Source organism: Dioscorea cayenensis, chromosome 1, assembly GCF_009730915.1.
Source record: "Dioscorea cayenensis subsp. rotundata cultivar TDr96_F1 chromosome 1, TDr96_F1_v2_PseudoChromosome.rev07_lg8_w22 25.fasta, whole genome shotgun sequence".
Lineage (NCBI taxonomy): Eukaryota > Viridiplantae > Streptophyta > Magnoliopsida > Dioscoreales > Dioscoreaceae > Dioscorea > Dioscorea cayenensis.
The window spans coordinates 16,470,280-16,490,573 of NC_052471.1; the positions used below are offsets into that span (position 1 = coordinate 16,470,280).

Consider the following 20,294-nt stretch of genomic DNA (forward strand, 5'->3'; position numbering starts at 1 on the left):
AATAGAGGGTTCTTGCACTTGAAACGATTGTCCTACTTAGAGCATTATCCGAGTACCCCATCTTTATCGATTGCCTTACCTCCTCCTTTACTCGTGCTTTCTTACTCGTTGTTCTTACTTTTGAAAATTGAATCATTGCCACACTTATCACTATTGATCTTTCACATAGCTAAGAAGCGGATTAAGTGTTTTTATTCCCTACTCCCTGTGGAGTCGATACCCGCTCATCCGGGATTATTACTTCGACAAACCCGTGCACTTGCGGGATATACGGAAGGGGACCTTGTCAAATAACAACAAGAATTGTGACCTTTGTTATTACTTCAAAGCCAGGCAAACATCGCTGAACATGAAGCAGTGCTACCAATGATCTCATGCTCACGGGAAGCGCGGTAAAAAAACTAGTGCTAAAAGTAATCCCTTCTTCGATGATGAAGAAGATGCCTACATGGCAGCTGACGTAGATCCTTTCTTGCTGATGTGGGTAAGTCACTAGCATTGACAACTCCAAAAGTCTTTTACATGGAAAATAGGAGTCCACGCAAGCAATCCAGTGCCATGTCATAAGTTTCTCACCGGAAAGGGTCAAGTGCTCAGTCGGTGAAAGGGAATATAAACTTAGTGCTCACTTTGATACAAATTGAAGGTTAGTGCTCAAAGTGAGATTTGTCCAAAAGTTAGTACCCAACCAAGAATTTAGCCTAATTAATTGTTTATTGGAACTTATAACCTGTATTTTGTCAAAAGGGTTTATAGCTGCCTGATCAAATTCTCTGGGATCATGATTTAAGAAAAGTAAAGCCTATTCATGAATGATAGCCATCTCATCCATGCTTGAAACATTGTAACGAGTATTGGGCGGTGAGCGACCTCCACTACCCCTCAATGCCAAGCTGCCACATGTTGGAGCAATGGCTTCACTTGGAGAGCTCTCCATCTTGGATGATTCATCATCAAGATCAAGTGATTTTAGAAACTTGTCAAGTGAGGCCGGACCATCGTATCCTTCATGACCCCATTTGTGAAATTGGCATTATGAAACTAACATCTAAGGCCCATACTCCAACTCCAACGAGTTTGAGAAAATTTTCTCTAGACCATGGTCTGCAATTGCCAACATGTCAACCTCCGTTGAGCTACAACCTTTCCTTGTGGATTCAACAAATTCAGACAGGAAGGTATAGGAAAATATGATAAGCTCTCCGAAGGTTGGCAGCTGCAAGAGTTAGAGCCATCTTCAATCAACCAACATCGATAACAAAATATGGACAACTTTTTATATAATATAACAATGAACATCCATGTTCATCGTCTCCAATCCATATTCCCTTTTTCAAAGGTTGGGTTAGATATATTTCAACACACATAAGAGCAAATTTAGAACAAGAGAGAAGAAGTAAAATTATCTATTTTGGGAAGCCTCCCAATATGAGAAGCTACAGTTTCGAGAGAATCCCTATCCCAAAACTCAACAGGGAGGTTATGTAGTTGAAGCCAAATCACCGTCGCAGAAAGCTTATAAAAGGTTGGCTCAAAATATGGCTGCAAGGGTGCTAATTGAAGTGTAACTCCATTAACAACCCATGGACCGTCGAAACGAAGCTTCTGCATAGCCACATGAGTTTTACATCTGATGAGCAGATAGCCATTTGGGACATTAGAGGTATGAAAAACTCCAATTTTACTCCATTTAGTTTGAAGTATCATCTTCAACTAATCACAAGGAGGTTATTTACTAAACAACTTTCCATAGATAGAGCTGTTTGGAACATCAGTCTTACTCTTAAGAAAGCATCATTATCCATCCGTATAAACTCATAAGTATTAGCCTTCATTTTTTTTTCCCAAAACTAGGCCATTGAAAAGGGGGAAAGATTAGGATGATGATTTATAGTCGACGTTCATTCCATCCATGAAAAAAAAGATAATGAGGGGACTTGCCCCTACTTGCCATAGCAAGCGGGGAAAAGGAGGGAGAAGAGGAATGGAAGAGAGACTCGACACTCAGAAGCTCAAGAGGATGCTCAGATGCTCAAGATGCTCAAGACGCTCAGTGGTTGTGTGAGTCCCGTAAGGGTACGGGGTCACCAAGTAATACCCTATGCGTGACACAGAGGTTATATTCCACGAGGCCAAGGAAGTATTATTACTCACTCTTCATCTACTTTGTAACGCACAATTCTGAGTAATAAGAATAAATAAAATAGACTAACTAATTTATGGCCGAGTTACTAACGCACATAAATTAATGAACAAGTGAGTGTCAAGCATGAGAAAGAGGTGTTCAAACAAGGAATCCCCTAGGGTTGTTGTTAAGGTCCAAACTATGATGGTTTAAAGTGTATTGACGGTAGTTAAGACCTAGAGATCTCTTAGATAAGTTAACCCCAATCTCTTGCCGGCTAACCCTTAATCCCATACGAGTGGTGATCGGAATCTCTTTCGAGTGAACCCCCTATAATTGCAATGGATTCAATGAAATCTCTAAATAGGAGTGAACCTACTCTTCTTTAGCTTAAACCTAGCAATGGAGGGCTACCAACTTCCGATCTCTCATCATGTCAGCACAAGCATGCCTTTTCAATCTATATTTGACCTAGTATAAGCACGCTCTCAACTCTTTTTTCTATGGGAAAAAAAGATAATTGAATACCACATTTTGATTAAGAAAAAGGAGAAAAAAGAAGAAGATAAAGAGGAAGAAGGAAGCTGGTGACACGTCCGAATATGCGTGTAAACCGCAAGTGCACGGGTGTCGAAGTAATAATTATCCCGGTGAGTAGGTAGTCGAATCCACAGTGAATGGAAGTATTAGTATTAACCAATTCTTAGTTATCTAGTCGAAATCAATGGATATGATGAAATGAACTAATTGCAAGAGAATTAATAAGCAAGCAAACGAGCAAGAAAACAAGCAAAGGAGATCTCAATCAATAAAGACGAGGTACCCGGGCAATGCACCCCCTAGGATCTAACATGAAGCTCATGATTCACTAAATGCTTCTAAACAGAGTCTAATGAGTCGAGGTAATCCAAGAACAACCGGCCCTTGCTTCCAAGAAAATGGTACTAGTCCCCTACAAGGTCCCGGCGGAGAAATCGCTCAATCTCAACACCTCACACCCCATATGACCGCAATACGCTCTAGGGACACCTAAGAGTGAAACCGATTCCTAAGGATAGATCCAACCCTAATTCCCGGCGAAGGATCTCTAATCCCCTACAAGGTCCCGTCGGAGAAATCTCTCAATCTCACGCCTCACACCAAATATGGTTGCATAGAGTTTAGGGAATACGGAAATAGGAAACACTCAATCAGAAGGAAGAGGGGACACTCCACTATTTCATGACTCACCCTCTAAACCCTCTTTAACCTTGACGTTCTAACTATAATGGAGACCTCTCTCACATCAAAGTAACAAATCATGCCAATCCAATCAACCACAAGGATTAATTAAACAAGAAAGCAATGGGAATACAAGGTTAAAACTCAAATCAACTCGAATTAATAGAAACATAAAGCAAATCATTACAAAAACATAAATCCTAGGGTTCACATGCCCATATACCTACTAAGGTTTAGCCCTCCATAGAACAAGTTACAAAATAATGATTATTACAATGAAAAGCAATGAAAACCATGAAGTAAAACCCCCTTAAATTCGTGATGATGGCCTTGATTGGTCGCCCAACGTCTTGAAGAATCCATCTCGGAAGCTAGGTCGCCGAAGGCTCCCTCTTTGCTATGACGGTGAGAAGATCGATCAAAGTTGGTGATGGATGCCCCCCAATATCGCCAAAGACCTCCTCCAAAACCCTAGCCGCCTTGCCTTCAAAGTGCTCGCTAAAACCCCCGCCAAAAGTCCCTCAAAAGTAGGGCAAACGGCCTATTTAAAGCCCAAAACTGTGCCTGTCACGTGCCCTCACGCGCCCGTGTGGATTTTCCATGCAGTCGCGTGGGATGCAGGAATTTCCACGCTGGCGCGTGAACAGTAATTTTGCTGCAGTGAAATTGCTATAGTACTTTTCACAAAACACGAACCGAACACTCTTCTCTTGAGGCCACATGTCCGGGCACACGCCCATGTGGTAGGCTATAGAACTTTTCTTCGTCGACATATCTTTGAGATGTGTTGCAATCTTTACAAAGAGAAAGAACATGAAGATGTGGTTGCCTTTGTGCTCTTCCAACTAGTGAATTGACTTGAATCTTCTTGAAAGTTGGCACACATCTCCATGTTTATGAACTCCTCTCATGTCTTGGTCCTTGAATTGAACAAGAACTGCCAACATTGTGTCTTTATAGCCTATCTTTGCTTTCTTTTTACTCTTCAAGGCATTCACAACCTATATGCATAAAAGAACACCAAATACACAATATGAGACATAAACCATGGTAAAATTGATGCTCAATGTATGTAAAACATATATAAAAATATGTCTACTCAAGCACTTATCAGCTGGCGTGGCTTTAGTAATACACATGTGGCATTATGATCCATGTGGCACATGCCACTGGGCAAGTGATGTCGAAATACGGAAACCACATTGAATTTCCGGCATCCACGTCATAATAAACTCACCAGAATCCTTTGGGCAGCATTTTCTTGAAACGAAATGAAAATGGGGAAACAATTTGATACAAATCAAAATGTGGTATCCAAACTGATAATTGGGTATAATTTGGTGACCAACAATAATATTACCATTACCAATATATATTATTTTGAAATCATCTATAGTAGGTTTTTAAATATTTAGAAAAGATTAAAAAAAATTCAAAAATCATTTAATCATTTCATATTTATATTAGAAAAAAATTGCTCTCCATAATTGCTTTAGTATAAATTTTTGTAACTCAATAGGGAGGGGATTTGTTTCTAATTAACTTTCAAACAAATTAGGTCTAAAAATATTTTTATTGGTTGGTATCTCATAATTTTGTTGGTGATAATCTCATAATTCCATTTGTTATATCCCATAATAGCCTTCCCATAAAATATTTTTAGGATTACAGCTTATTGTATGAAATTTTGAATTCTTTATCGGTGATAAATAATTTTAGCAAGATATGTAGGTAATTTATTCCAAATGCCATTAACTAGTAGAGATCGCAATCTGTACCCGTACCTTGTCAAAGAGGGTACCCTCTTTCACCGGGTACAGGTACGGGAATGAGTATGGGTATTACCCATTATTTTTTGAGCGGGTACGGGTCGGATATGTGTATGCCTACCCTACCCGTACCCTTACCCATATCCTTACCCGTTGAAGCGGGTACGAGTAAAACCCATACACATACCCTTATCCTCATATATGTATATATATAATTTTTTTAATAAGCTAAACATTTACAACAATTTAGTAATTTACCCAAAATCTATTTGGCTTGCCAAGCTTGAACTCATCTCAATTTCAAGCTAAACCAATCCAAAGTCAAACGAATCCTATATATTTCTTGTTTTGAGATATGCAGCAGAACTGATCTCCCCCATAATGTATCTCAAAAGAGAGTTGTTTACTTTTTATGGGAAGAGTACTTTTTAAAATGTAGCAACAGGACAATTTCTGAACGTCAATGATGTTATTGTTATAATTTGATCTGTCTTGTAAAGCCATTTGGTTGTGAATGATTATTTTGATTATTTGTAGCTGTCTGTTCTTGAGAATTTTTAATCTGTCCTGTGCATGGAGGTTCTGAAATCTTTTGCTTTCAAAGTAGCAAGTTTTGATATGTCAAAATTCATGCATATTCCAGCTTGGTTTAACTATGTAATCCATCAATAGGAGAGATTGGGCTTTTTGACTAATACACAGAGGCATTAGATGATTCAAAATTTATCTCCCACTTCTCTACCTGAATATGATCAATTGTTTGGTTAAACACAATATGGAGAATTTATCACTGATTTGATTTGGTACTGCATCTACAAATATGTGGCCTAGGTTAATTATGACTTGCCTTAAACAATCATGTATCAATCCTTGTGTTTTCTCATATATATATTTATATATTATATTTTGGTCTTGTGCATCGAAGCATGTTGTTCCCTCTTTCCTCGCAAAGAAGATTTTACCTGTTAGGATCTGTAACTGTGATAAAATTTTCTTATGTTGCTGTGACATCTATAGGTAACAGCGACGTTATCGCTTGTTGGCTGGATGCTCTTCAGCTGGAGTTGCAGTTCTATTTGATAGAGATGTGGACTACTGCTGAACATATATTCAACATGCATGTCATAAGTAGGGCTGTAAACGAGCCGAGTCGAGCCGAGTATCACCAGGCTCGAGCTCGGCTCGAATATATTAATGGAAGGCTCGTGCTCGGCTCGAGCTCGTTCGAGCCATTTTTTTTGTGCTCGAGCTCAGCTCGCTGAAAATCTTAAAGAGCTCGAGCTCAGCTCGTTTAAACTCAAGTTAGGATAATATATATATAATATAAGTAATTTAATATAGTTATATAATTATATATTTTTGTAATTAATATATAAATAATTTAATATTATATATATAAGCCCGTTTAGGCTCGCAAGCCTCATGAGCTGAGTATGTTTGGGCCGAGCTCGGCTCGACAACATAAACGAGCAGCTCGAGCTCGGCTCGGCTCATGAAAAATCGAATCGAATTCGAGTACTGACCGAGCCAATCTCGAGTTGCTCATGGGTAGCTTGGCTCATTTACACCCCTAGTCATAAGCATGAAATCTCAATAGCGTTTGCTTTCATCACGTGGGTATTGATCTCAATATCTTCTCTAGTAATGCTCTGGTTTCTTGCCTCATTTTGACAATATGTAATTTTTTTTTCTGTTTAATTGTAAGATTGTTTAGCACACACAGGAACAAATTTACACCATGAATGGAAGTGTTGTTATTGTCGATAAGCAGGTGACTATTTACATGCTGAGTTGCTGTGATGATGGAAAAACAAAGATCATCCAAGAGAAATATTATATGCTATTTTATTAAGATTGTATCTAGAATTATCTCAGCAAATTAATGAATTTAGAGATATAAGTACCACATTCTGTTCTAATAAATCCACACATCAAAAATCTCAACTTTATGATAACAAAACACTAAGTCCTGAACATCAACCAAATAATATAAAAAGAAACTCAGATACAAAAAGACAAATTCATAAATTTTTCACCTTCATTAAAACCATAAGAGAAAGAATTTTGCAAACATAAAAGCAAACTAAAAACACAAAGCCCTAAAATTTCCCAAATCAGAAGACAAATCTCAATCACATGTGGCCTATCCTCACGTTGAAAGATATTGGTGGCCCTTAGCCATGAGGAGGCAGTGGCTACTGCTATGCCTGCAGAGCTTGTTGGGCGTGCTGAATCTGTGCTAACTGGGCTTGCAGAGCACCCGCTGGGTCAGTTGGGTCATGAGTCCGCTGTGACGGGCGTGCCTTCTGTGCAGCTTCATTTCCTTTAAATATAAAAACCACAATAAACATGTATGTTATATTTGCAATCAGTATTATATTTTGCAGATTGTCATTGAACTTGTAAACAACTACATATTAAAAAGAAAATGTAACTAGACTTCCTTATATATGGAATCTTGGATTTAGACAATTGCACATGCATGCATACCAAAAAAAATAAATGCTTTCGAGCTTATTCTTATTGAAACATGACAATAATAATAATATAACTACTAAAAATAATAGTTACCAATAATAAATTTTAAACTTAAACATCCAATGGTGCAACTTGATTCTTATTTCCTAAAGTCGCCACTTGCATCCATAGAAACACACATAGATTTATATATACATATCAAAAATTATTTATTAATCCGGATACATAATAAAATTGGCAAGTATATATGTATATGTATATATATATAGAGAGAGAGGAAATTAAATTAAGAGGAGAAATTGAGTAGTGATTGATGGTTATGATCACCTGACAATGATGATGGAGGCTGATCAGCGGATTTTCTTGTGTGTTTCATAAGGCAGACAATTATGAGGTTTGCAATGACAAACATTGCAACACCTGCTACTCGCATTTCAATGTCGATCATGTATTTTTGATCCATCAAAGCCAGCAACAACCCAAAAGCTGCAAAGACTGAGCATAAACCCAGAATAAACATGGAGGGTTCATCCCGATCAGCGTACTTGTACAATAATAGGTAGACTATTATGACGCCTTCAATTGTAATCGCTGCAAAGATTGTTAATAATTCTAATGGATTAATGTCTTTCGGGATATGGAAGAAAAAATTAACCAGCACCACAATTGCCCACAAGCACAACCACACGATAATGATAAAAATGATTTCACATTTGTCGCAATCCCTCTTCATTGATAATTTGGAATATATAATCCTTTAGCAAACTCGTTAAGTTCACTCTTCACCTTTTGATTTCCATACGACAATTTATATAGATTTTTAGAATACATAATTTGATGAAAATTATATTATCTAGTTGATAAGTGCTTGTGTGATATTAATGCAAAGCATTCTTTCCTTATGTTGAGCATTACTCTTCTCGGGTTTTTACACTAATATGTGTGTTTTTATGTTACTTTCGTGCAGGTAGGGTTGTGAGGCAGATTATGAAGGAAAGAAGCCAATGTGGATCATAATGCACCGATTTTGGTGGAAATCTTGCTAAAGTTCAAACGCGAAGACATAGGTCGTGTGTGAGATGCTAGAGTGTGTGCCAACCTCCTCGTATTCGAGTTGGCACATCCATTTGGAGGGGCACAAGGGCAGTCACACTCGAGCATTCCGACTTATGCACATAGAACAAGAGCTCCACCAACTTGGCTATCATTAAAGAAGCAAGTGACCCACGACGTGAACGTGTGCCCGTTTGCGTTACCCCGATGAAAGCATGGATATGGGAAGCTATTCGAGGGCCGATATCATGAAAGCGAGCACGGCTAAAACATCGCAACGAAGACTATAGCAGACTGCTCACATCGGCCGAGAAAACAGAATTGGGAGAACCCACACGGGCGTGTGGAAATTATCCACGCCCGGATGGAAATTCCACATGGGCGTGTGAAAGATCCACAGTGCCCGTGTCGTCGCTCGATTCGACCCCTATTTAAAAGCCGATTCAGCCCTGATTTCAGCATTCTTTTCACCATCTTTTCCCCAACTTGAGAGAGGGTTTCGGCTAAGGGTTTGGGGAGGTTCTACGGCTCCGACATCATCATTCCTTAGGAAGAAGGTTGGTAGGAGAGCTTCTTCGAGGCGTATCCTATACCGGACGAGGGAATCCTTGGACGACTAGTAGAGGACTTTCCACAAGACCATCGACACGACTATCGAGGGGGTTTCTCTATAGATTCATTACTTTTACATTCTATTTCTTTGATTATACTTAGCTCCATGGAGAGCTAAACCCCTAGTGGGTACTTGGGTATTTGTGAACCCTAGAATGTATTTGTTTCATTGAATCTCTTTATTATACTTTCAATTAATTGATGTTTATTGTGAGTTCAAACCTTGAATGCTTGATTGTAACACTAGGGTTGAGAGTTCTTGTTGGTAACCTTGTGAGTGAGTGACACACCACGAGCGTTAGACAAAGCTAGGTTGGAGAGGGTTGAGAGGGTGAGTTGAGAGGTACAGGAGCGTCCCCTTTCCCCTCCGACGTGATAGATTCTACCTCCGTTCCTCGAGTTCTTTGCGGCCATAATAGAGTGAATGTTCTAAGGGATGACCCTCCGCTGGGGCTTAGTTGCGCGTGCAACGGAGTGAAGCGTTAAGGTGATCTTAGTATATAGGGCTTAATTGTTGTTAGGGACCTTCTACCTGGACCAAAGGGTTAGGTCTATAATTAGGAAGAGATTTATCACTTGGAATCCCTAGAGCTCATTGTAACACTATTCGAGTGCGAGGTTGAGAGGTTATCTAATCTCTCCTCCGGGACATGTATAGAGTTAGGCATAGTTGACCTTAGGTTTGGGACTATGTATTTAAGGATTTCCATGACTCACCATTGCATCGATTAGGAAGCATAATAGAGGGTTCTTGCACTTGAAACGATTGACCTAGGTGGAGCATTATCCGAGTACCCCATCTTTATCGATTACCTTACCTCCTCCTTTACTCGTGCTTTCTTACTCGTTGTTTTTACTTTTGAGAATTGAATCATTGTCACACTTATCACTATTGATTTTTCACATAGCTAAGAAGCGGATTAAGTGTTTTTATTCCCTACTCCCTGTGGATTCGATACCCACTCATCCGGGATTATTACTTCGACAAACCCGTGTACTTGCGGGAAATACGCAAGGGGACCTTGTCAAGTTTTTGGCGCCGTTGCCGGGGAGAAGGCGTTTAGAGATACTTTGCACTTTGTTTTCTTAGATATTTATCGTTCATTCTATTTCACACTTTCTTATTCTTCCATCATTCTCATTTGTTTTCTTTTGTTATGTTTTACTTTTTCTTGCAAGGATTTTAAATGATGATTGACCCAGTCGTTGCTCTATATTTTCAGGTCGAAGCTCTCACTAGAAAAGTTGATAGAATTGTTACTTCACGACAACAAAACATTCCATGTTACAATGCATATCATCCAATTGAAGTGGGCTACGTAAACTTATTATGGAATAATGGTGAACAACATTGGGAGGCACCTCAAGAGGAATGTCAAAAGGGTGAGATACTCGGTGAGGATGCACTTCAGTTACAAAGAGTATTAGCTAACTTTATTGAAGCATCCGATGTCTGCGTCCAAAATATGGAGACCACACGAAGATGTTATGAAGCCTCCTATAAAAACCTTGAACATCAATTAGGAGGGATACTTGACATACTCTCCAAGGAACAACAAGTATTTGAGCAAGCAAGTCAAGTTACTTTTAGAGAAGATGTGGTAGTGAATGACAATGAAGAAGTGGGACGGAATGAGTATGATGTTATCGAGATCGAGAGGATACAAGAAGAACCATTCATTCAATATGATGATTGTTTGAGTGGACAGTATGTTTGTGAGCAAGAAATGATGCAAGGAGAGTTGGCGAAGACAGATTGTTTTCAAGTTGAAATTGAAGAAGAAGCAACACCTAAGGTAATGGAACACGCATCTCCATTTGGGATTGATCAATTCATAAATTGCAAGGAAGAAATTTTGGGTTTGGAAGAAGACGTGGGTAGGAGATTGAAGCCATCCAATGATCCACCTGTGCTAAGCTTGGACAATTCCCAACCCAAATTGTTTCCTTGGAGGCCAAAGGTAAGATGGTTGCACTCTCCAACAAATATTCCACCCCGGCAAGCAGATTTTTGGTTTAAGGGAAGTAGCTATGCAATGTCTAGTATGGAGGAACATACTCTTTTCAAGCCTCCATAAGGTAAAGAAGAGGTACGTCAAGCTTAGTGACGTAAAACAAGCGCTTCTTGGGAGACAACCCAAGTCTTTACTATTTTCTAGTGTCTAGTCCAGTGTTTTGCATCAATAAATTGTGAAGTGTTGGTGTCTTGATTTTTAGATGCTTGTGCTGCAATTTTATTGTGGGTTTTTAAAGTCATAGTGTGTTTTCATGTGGAATTGGCGAAGTTTGGTCATTTGAGCTCTATTTCATGTTTTTAAAAGGTAAAATTTGCATAATAGGGCAGTCTCTGAGTGTGTAAACATGTTCAGAGATTTTCTGCAGAGCTTGCAGGTTTTTCTAAGGCATCCAGTGAAAACGTACGGGAGTGTGGAATTTTCACACGCCCGTGTATATGTATTGCGAGCTCATCCAGAGAAGGCACAGGGGCGTGCGGTGCGCCTCGTGAACGACCATCTGACTCGCCACACGCTGTGGGTAATTTCCGCATGGGCGTGTGAATTCCCTCGAGTTGGGCGGATTATCCCGAGAGCACACGGGAGCGTGGACTCGCCTCGTGGGCGACCTTATGGAACCACACACGGCGTGGGTAATTTCCTCATGCCCGTGCGAAATTCTGCAGAGGAGTTCTCTCCATCTCGAGAAAACACAGGGGCGTGTAGCTGCCTTTGTGAGTTGGGCATGTGAATGTCCACGCCCGTGCGGAATTTCCGCACGGGCGTGTAGAATACTTGCCATTTTTCTCGGATGTTCAGGGAAGCCACAGGGGCGTGCGGCTGCCCTTGTGGGTCTGGCGCACGGGCGTGGGTATTTTCCGCACGCCCATGCGAGAGCAGTCAGAGTCGAAGGAGTGTTTTCCCGAGAGCGCAAAGGGGCGTGTGTACGCCCCTATGGCTCTCTTGTAATGAGGCGCACGGGCGTGGGCAATTTTTACACGGTAGTGTGGATGCACAGAACGCCAAGGGGCACGAGTTCTTTTTAAAGAAGACCAGTTTCTTTGTCTCTTCACGTCCTCTATTCGTCTGAAAACATTCTCACATCATTTTCCGACTTCATAGCGCCGATTTGGTAGGATTTTTATGAGTTTTCCGGCCGGTTCTTCATTTTCTCATCCCATCTTGTCGCTAAGCCCTATTTATCATTTTCTTTGCCAATTCATGGTTTCCATCGATTAATTTAGTGAAAAATGCTTCGTCTCTTCAATTCGAAAGATTATTTGTGTTTTTAAACAAAGCAGAAGTGATTTCATGGTGCGTTGTTGGATTTTTAAGGCGCGTCCGTGCGGGTTTCACGCCCCATGGATCCACACGGGTGTGTGGAAATTCCACACGACCATGTGTTTTTCTGTAGCATTGGCTAATCAACCTGTTTGATCGATTGTATTTTAAATTTTGCAGACTATGGCACCTCGGTCAGAGAAGCAGACGGATAAGCGGCCGCGTGAGTCATCTTCCGAGCCTGAGGGCATGAGTTTCACTATTCCCGGGCAGCAGGTTCGTTTTGAGAGGTTGTTGAGAGTTCGGTTTGGACAAACTCGATTCCTAGATACGAGCAAACTGAGAGATCTACAGCAGGGAGATGAGTTTGCACACATGGTCGAGGATCTCGTATAAGTAGGTGGTTAGAGGCGGTTATTAACAAATAAAGAGCCAGCCATCCGAGAGCTCGCACTGGAGCTATTATCATCATTTGAGTTTGATATATCCTACGCGAGCTTCCACAGTGTTGATACTATTCAGTTCAGAGTATTTGGACACCACCATAGTTTGAGCATCACTCGGTTTTTACGTTTACCGCTCGGCTTGTATGAGGAGGCATTCACAGATATGAAGGAGTACGCTCAGTTGCCGACTGATTATCCTGGAGCCTTGACATCGCAGAGAGCTTACAGAGTGCTATGTGGTCAGGGTCAGTACGAGCCGGGAGTGTCCAAGGCCACATGTCTTTCCCGACCTGCATACAGATATTTACATGCCATCATGAGTAGGTTGGTGAATGGCCGTGGTGATAGCACTGGTGTTCTGAGCCGACAGGAACTTCTGTACTTGTACTCGATGGTGCAGCACGTACTGATTTTCGGGGCTAAGAAGACGAGTATACCTGCTCCCCTGAGCATAGAGACGATGAGGTTGATGAGCATGGTCCGCAGGGTTCAGATAGGGGTTTTTGCTTTAGTGCTACCAGCTCCAGAGATAGGGCGAGGATGAGGGGTGATGAAGCCGGGCACCTCAGCCCGCTCCCCGAGCCTCGGCCCAGGGACCGATGGAGACCGAGGCACCTCTAGTGGCGGAGGAAGCACCCCTGCGTGCGTATGTTTTCACCATCTCGAGCTCATGATCGCTTTGAGAGGCTCGAGAGTGCTTTGGGGGTGATATGGACAGAGGTCGTTGAGGTCCGAGCAAAGATTTCAGATATCAGGGCAGTACAGGTTGTTCAGTACACAGAGTTCATGGCACGTTTCGACGTATTACAGCAGATCTTAGAGCGAGACGTCGCCTCCTCATTTTTCTTGCGACTGAGGACTTCTCAGCCCCCCCTCGGCATCTCTTGCCCGAGGGCGACACCGACACTTGACTTTACTTTATTCTACCTTTATGCACTTTATTTTTAGACTTGTATTCTCAGAAAAGACTTTCCTTCTGAGTTTATTCGCATGTTGATTCTCGAGTTTTATTCATTGCTTTATCTTTTATATACTCGGGTTGATTTTGTTTTTATTGAGCTTCAATGAACCCCCTCGTGTATGCGTGCAGATGGTCTTGTCATCTTGGGAATTGAGACTTTGTCATGGGCACGGCCAAGGTGCTTCGGCACTTGCCCATGTGAGCTTCACAACCCGTCGGAACATTACTCCCAAGGACATAGGTCCATCAAACGCGACACTAGGATTCAGGGGAGTATTGTTTTGATTGCTTCTCCCACATATATTCTTCATTGATATACATTCTAAGTGAGCTTGCATGTGTACATTGGGGACAATGTACAACTTAAGTGTGTGTGTGTGTGTGTGTGTGGGGGAGTTTCATAGTGCACACATATTTTTCTATTGTTCTTGATTGATATATGCTCACATAGCCAATGGCGGTTAACCCTAGTTGCATTGATTGTATTCTTGAGTTTAGGAGAATTTTTAACATTGAATATTTTCATGCTCTAGTTTTGCTTGAATGTCTAGAAATTTTTACCCGATTTATACTTGTTACACTACTCACTTATTAGACTCTTTTGGAAACTCAAGTTTGATGTTAAAGGGACTAGTTATAGTTGTTTTTGTGTTAAATTCTGAAAAAAAAAAATATTTGAAATTGAAAAAATGAAAAGAATGAACAAAATAGTTTTATTGTTTATTTATGCTTGTTGGGTGGAAAGAGCTGCCAAATATGAAGTATGAAGCTACTCTCATAAGTCGGATACTAGCTATGCCCTAATGAGAGAAAGAGCTATCTCATAGGATGAGTGAAAGCTACCACTCCGGTAGAAAGAGCTACCACCTCGAAAGTGTGAAAGCCACCTTAGCGGCCGCTTAGGAAAGGGCTACCTTAGAGGATGTGTGAAGCTACTACCATCTTTGAAATTGTTGTCACTTTTGTAGATAAATTAGTCCCTTGTACTTAGAACTTTGAGGAGTATACCTTGGGTTGTTTTGAGTGAGTTCACACACGTACACAATTTCGGGTTTATTGTCCTTTTTGATTCAAGTTTTTAGATAGAGCTTTGATTTTTTTGTACCGAATGTTTAATTTTTGTGTGATTCAAGTTTATTGTCCTTCATCTATGCACCGAATGTTTAATTTTTGCTTAAGGACAAGCAAAAGCTTAAGTGTTTTTCCGGTAAAATCATAATAAATACTTTTTAAATTATTTTTATTAAATAATAAATTATATAATAAAAAAATAATATTATCAAAAATTAATTAAATAAGCTAAATTTATAGTTTAAAAAATTTAAAATTTTTAAAATTATAATTATGTAGATAGATAATCAAGGATAATAATGATAAATAAAATGAAAGGTTTAGATATAATTTTTTTAGAAAATAAAAAATAAAAAATTATGAGGCTATAGAAAATTGAAGGGGCAATATTAAAAGTGTTATAGTTAAAAAAAAATTAAAAATTTCGAATTAATTATATCGATAGTATTATAGACTAAGGCTATGTTTGATTGCCCTTTTTTTTCCCTGAAAAAAATTTTTACGAGTCATTTTCCAGCTAAATAGGCTGTTTGTTTGAAAAAATTTTCCGTGGAAAATTTTTCCACAAACTCTGTCACGTGACCCTATTTTCCCTCAAATCAGCAGAAAATTTTTCTTGCCTCCAAACTGGGAAAAGTTTTCCAGGGAAAACGTAAGGGGCTATGTAAAAAATAATGTGCGATTGAAATATTTAAAATAACTTTTTTTAAAAAAATTTAAAGGAAAAGTTTTTTCTTTTCTTTCTAATTTTTTAAAAAAATAGATAAATTATATCATTTGATAATATTTTAAAATAAATTTATCAAGATTAGTGAACAGATCCCGCGATGTTTTCATGGTAAGATTCAATTCTACTTAAAATAACTTTTCTTTTAAAAATTTAAAAGAAAAGTTTTTTATTTTCTTTTAAATTTTTTTTAAAAAAAGATAAATTATATAACTTGATAATACTTTAAATAAATTTATCTAGACCAGTGAACAGATCCTGCGACATTTTGATGGTAAGATTCAATTCCACGTAACGCTGTTTATAATTTTAATAATTTTTTAAAACATTTCCATGGAAAATGTGACTTTTTCCAAGGAAAATTGATGCAATCAAACAACAAATGAGGGGTTTTCCATGAAAAATGTTTCATTTTCCGTTAAAAATAAGATCAATCAAACAACAAAATCTGAATTTTCTATGGAAAATTATTGTTTTTCTAGCAAGAAAATAATGGCAATGAAACTACTATTTTTTTTTTCCATGTAAAATTTTTCCATATAAAAATATTCCATGGAAAAATTTTCTTTTCCAGCCATTTTTCATGTTGCCAATTAAACACAGACTAATAGTAAAAAAGGAAAGTGAAGCCCTCGAAAATTGCGAAAAACTTATAAGTTCAAATTTGTTGTGTATTGATATTATCATAGGTTTATAGTTTAAAAAAGTTAAAATATTTATGATAATTATATGGATAGATGAATGTGGGATCTCAAAAATAGTGAAAGGCCTGGCCCAAACTTGTTGTGCATTGATATCTTTATATTATTATACTCCTAAACAAAGTTAAAATTTTTAAGATAAATTATATGGATAGATGAATTGTGTGACCTGAAAAATTGTAGCTCCCCTACTATAATGCTAAGTTTGTTATGTGTTGATATTGAAAATAAAAATTTTCATGATTATGATAATTATATGGATATGATAGAAGATGATAGTAAATAAAATTTTAAATATAAATTTATTGTTGGATATTTGTTAAATATTTTTATTATTATTTGTTATTAAAATTGTTGTGAAAAATAATGAGATATTTGTTGTGTTAATTGTTATGAAAATTTTGATTAATTGTTATATTTAATAATTTATTTAGATGTAAATTTGTTTAAAGTTTTTTTTTTAATTTCATTATTTCTTAATTAATACTTAATTAATATATAAATACTTTGTTAATTACTTATAAAATTTCAAATATTTATTTCTTAATATTAAAATAATTTATATTTTTTTATCAGAAAATGGAATCTGAACAAAATTATTGTGTATCCGTGAAAAATGCATTATCTCGTTAAATTGTAAATTCTAGAAATTTATTAATATTATTTTGTCATATTTATTAGTTAAAAAATACGAAAATTATTTGTCTGTATATATTGCTTTTGTGATTATTACAATTTCTTTTAGCATATCAACATTTTGAATTTGTATTTTAACGCAATAACATAGATTATTTATATTAGAAGCTATTTTTTTGGATCTAGATAATTGTACAAAATAATGAAATATAGATGTTTGCATCAATGTTATCAAAACCGGCCCGGACATCGACCCGGTCTAGGCTTCGGGTCTCGGGTCAACTGGTTCAACCGCCGGGTCATTCGGGTCAATGCCGGGTTAATAAAATTATTTTTAAATATTATTTTTAAAATTATAAATTAGTTTTTAATTCTATAATAATATATAACATTTATTTATTATTTGTTATCAAATAAATAATTTGAAGGGACAAAAATAAATTGTAAAAATACATGACAAGCATAAAAGTTAAAACCGATACATAATAAAATTTCAAAATTCAAGCTCTACATGACATAACAGACTCAACCTAATATCAAACTCATTCAAATATTCCATACATAACAAAACACAACATAATATCATATGAATCCATAGTGAAATTTCAAATTTAATCAAACCAACTCAATCCAATACATAACAAAAGTTACAAAACTTCAAAGTTCAAACCACCAAAGTTTCAAAATTCAAACCACACTCAACATCAAACTATCCATAACACAAGTTCAAATTTTTGTAATTTAACATCAAGTCAAATCTAATCCAATGCATAAGAAAATTTCGAACTAAACATCAACATATATTCAATCCATCGGTGGCCAAGGAAAAGGAGAAATAGAATTGGTTCCAAGATTTGCTTCAATGCCATTTGTCTCATGATTCTCATCATCGTCATCATCATCATCTTCATTAAAAATTGCATCCATATTCAAATCATCTGCATTATATCAAAAGTTTAAACTTTAAACTCCATATGTATTATGTAATTTTATTTATGGATAACAAGATTAATATCTGCTAATCAAATTTATCTAATTGTAAATTCAAAACAATATACCATTATCTTGAATGTTAATATCACAAGAAGCAAGATGTTGAGTGAAATCCTCTAATTCAGAGCTTGATAAAATGTTAGGCTCTTCTTCAAGCACCCAATCTCCAATTTCATCAAAGTCTTCAAAATTAAGAGGATCAAAATTGCGACCTTTCAAATGATTCCTAACACATTTGATTAATTTTCATGATCATTGCTAACATTACAAAATTAAAACATGATAGTTGATACCAATAATAGTGGTAAACAAGCATAATTTACGAATTGCACCTTTGTTGAAGTTGCAAATTATAATGCACATATACAAGATCATTCAACCTTTGATGTTCTAATCTATTCCTTTTCTTTGAGTGGATATGCTCAAATATGCTCCAATTTCGCTCACAACCTGAAGAACTGCAAGTTTGACTTAAAACACGAATTGCTAATTTTTGTAAGTTTGGTGTAGAAGTCCCATAACATAACCACCACTCATCTGAAAATAAGATATAACATTTAACTTGAGTATACAGTATACACAATAAAAATATACAACCATAAATGATGAGATCATGAAGGAGCTTATACCTGGTGCCATCAAATTACGATCGGATATGGCTGACCTTCGTCCAAAGTCTCCCTGAGCTGTTCTAAAAAACTTCATCTCACTTGTCAACTTAGATCTCAAATCAGAATTTTCATTAGAATACCTTTCAATGACATCTAAAAGTCCAGATATAGTATGCTTGTGGTTTTCCATCTCTTGGTTGTTGTACTGGAATCTTGGATTCAACCAATAACCAGCAGCATGAAGATTTTTGTGCAATTGCCTATCCCATCGAGAATCAACAATCTTTAAATAAGGCTCAACCCTTTTCTTCCTCCTTTGAAATCTCTTACGCATTTCTTCTCTAGCTTTGTTAATAGCCTCGTATATGAAACCCATAGCAGGTCTATCATCACCATCAACAATGCGTAAAACACGCACAAGAGGCTCAGTGACTTTGACAATCACAACACATTCTTTCCAAAAGCTAGAATCCAAAACATGATCAACAAATTTTTTTCCAGCTCTTTCCTTGGCATATGCAGATGTAGTCCACTCTTTTGATGTCACCATAGCTTGAATAGCATCTTTTTGTGACAAAATACTTTGTAAGGCAATAAAGTTGGTTGCAAAACGAGTTGGTGCAGGACGAAGTATTTCTTTCCCATTTGTATGCTTTCTCATTAAATGCAAAGCAAAACAATGATTGTATATGTATTTTGTGATTTTAGAAGCATGATCAACAATATTGCATACTTCATCCAACTTTCCAATATCTTGCAACATCAAATTTATGCAATGAGCTGCACAAGGAGACCAATAAAGTGTTGGAAATTCTTGTTCTAATAACCTTCCTGCTGCTACATAATTTGCTGCATTATCAGTAACCATGTGAACCACATTCTCTGCACCGACAAATAATACAACATCTCTGAATAATTTATACAACAAATCTGCTGTTTTTGAGACATCTGAAGCATCAATAGACTTTAGGAACACAGTACTCTTGGACAATATACCAAAAAATTAATTAAAGTCCTTCTGCATTGATCTGTCCAACCATCAGCCATAATAGTGCAGCCTATTTCTTTCCATGTTTGTTGATAGCTATTAACATATTTTTTTGTCTCCTCCACATTCTTTGCTAGCAAATAGCCACGAGTAGCATGAAAATTAGGGCCTTTATAACCAGCTCCTATACTTGCTAACGCGTCGATCATAGGTTGGAAGTATACGAATTAATCGCATTAAAGGGAATAGAAGCATCAATCATCCATTTAGAGATAGCAAGATCACATCTATCAATAGCCTCTTTACTTTGCAACACACTCTTAAGTGTTGGTTGTGCTCCTTTAGTAGTTCTAGGCATTAAATAATCCCCCAATGCCCATGTATTTTTTTCTTTATTTGTTGAGCTCATTTTTGTCATTACTTCCTCTTTTAGAACTAGAAGCCCCTTTCACCTTGAATCCGGGAGTATTACTTGGTGGAATTTCTTCAATATCATCACATTGTGAGTAAAATTGCTCTTCATAGTCTTTCATGCTTGGACCATGTAGATCTTGCCCCGCCAACAACTCTTGTGTCTTTCTTCTTTTTTTCTCAGTATGATTTTCAATGCTTTTTTTGCATTTCATA

The 20,294-nt window shown here is 37.4% G+C and overlaps 1 protein-coding gene across 1 annotated transcript; it reads right to left on the reverse strand.

Annotated features, from left to right (window-relative positions):
* Positions 1 to 17,879: 17,879 nt before the first annotated feature.
* Positions 17,880 to 19,547, reverse strand: LOC120255512. Its single transcript, XM_039263355.1, has 4 exons — positions 18,698 to 19,547; positions 18,401 to 18,605; positions 18,134 to 18,294; positions 17,880 to 18,013 (listed from the first exon to the last, which is right to left on the reverse strand). The coding sequence occupies exons 1-4, from the start codon at positions 19,545 to 19,547 to the stop codon at positions 17,880 to 17,882; spliced, it is 1,350 nt and encodes a 449-aa protein (XP_039119289.1).
* Between the last annotated feature and the right edge of the window lie 747 nt (positions 19,548 to 20,294).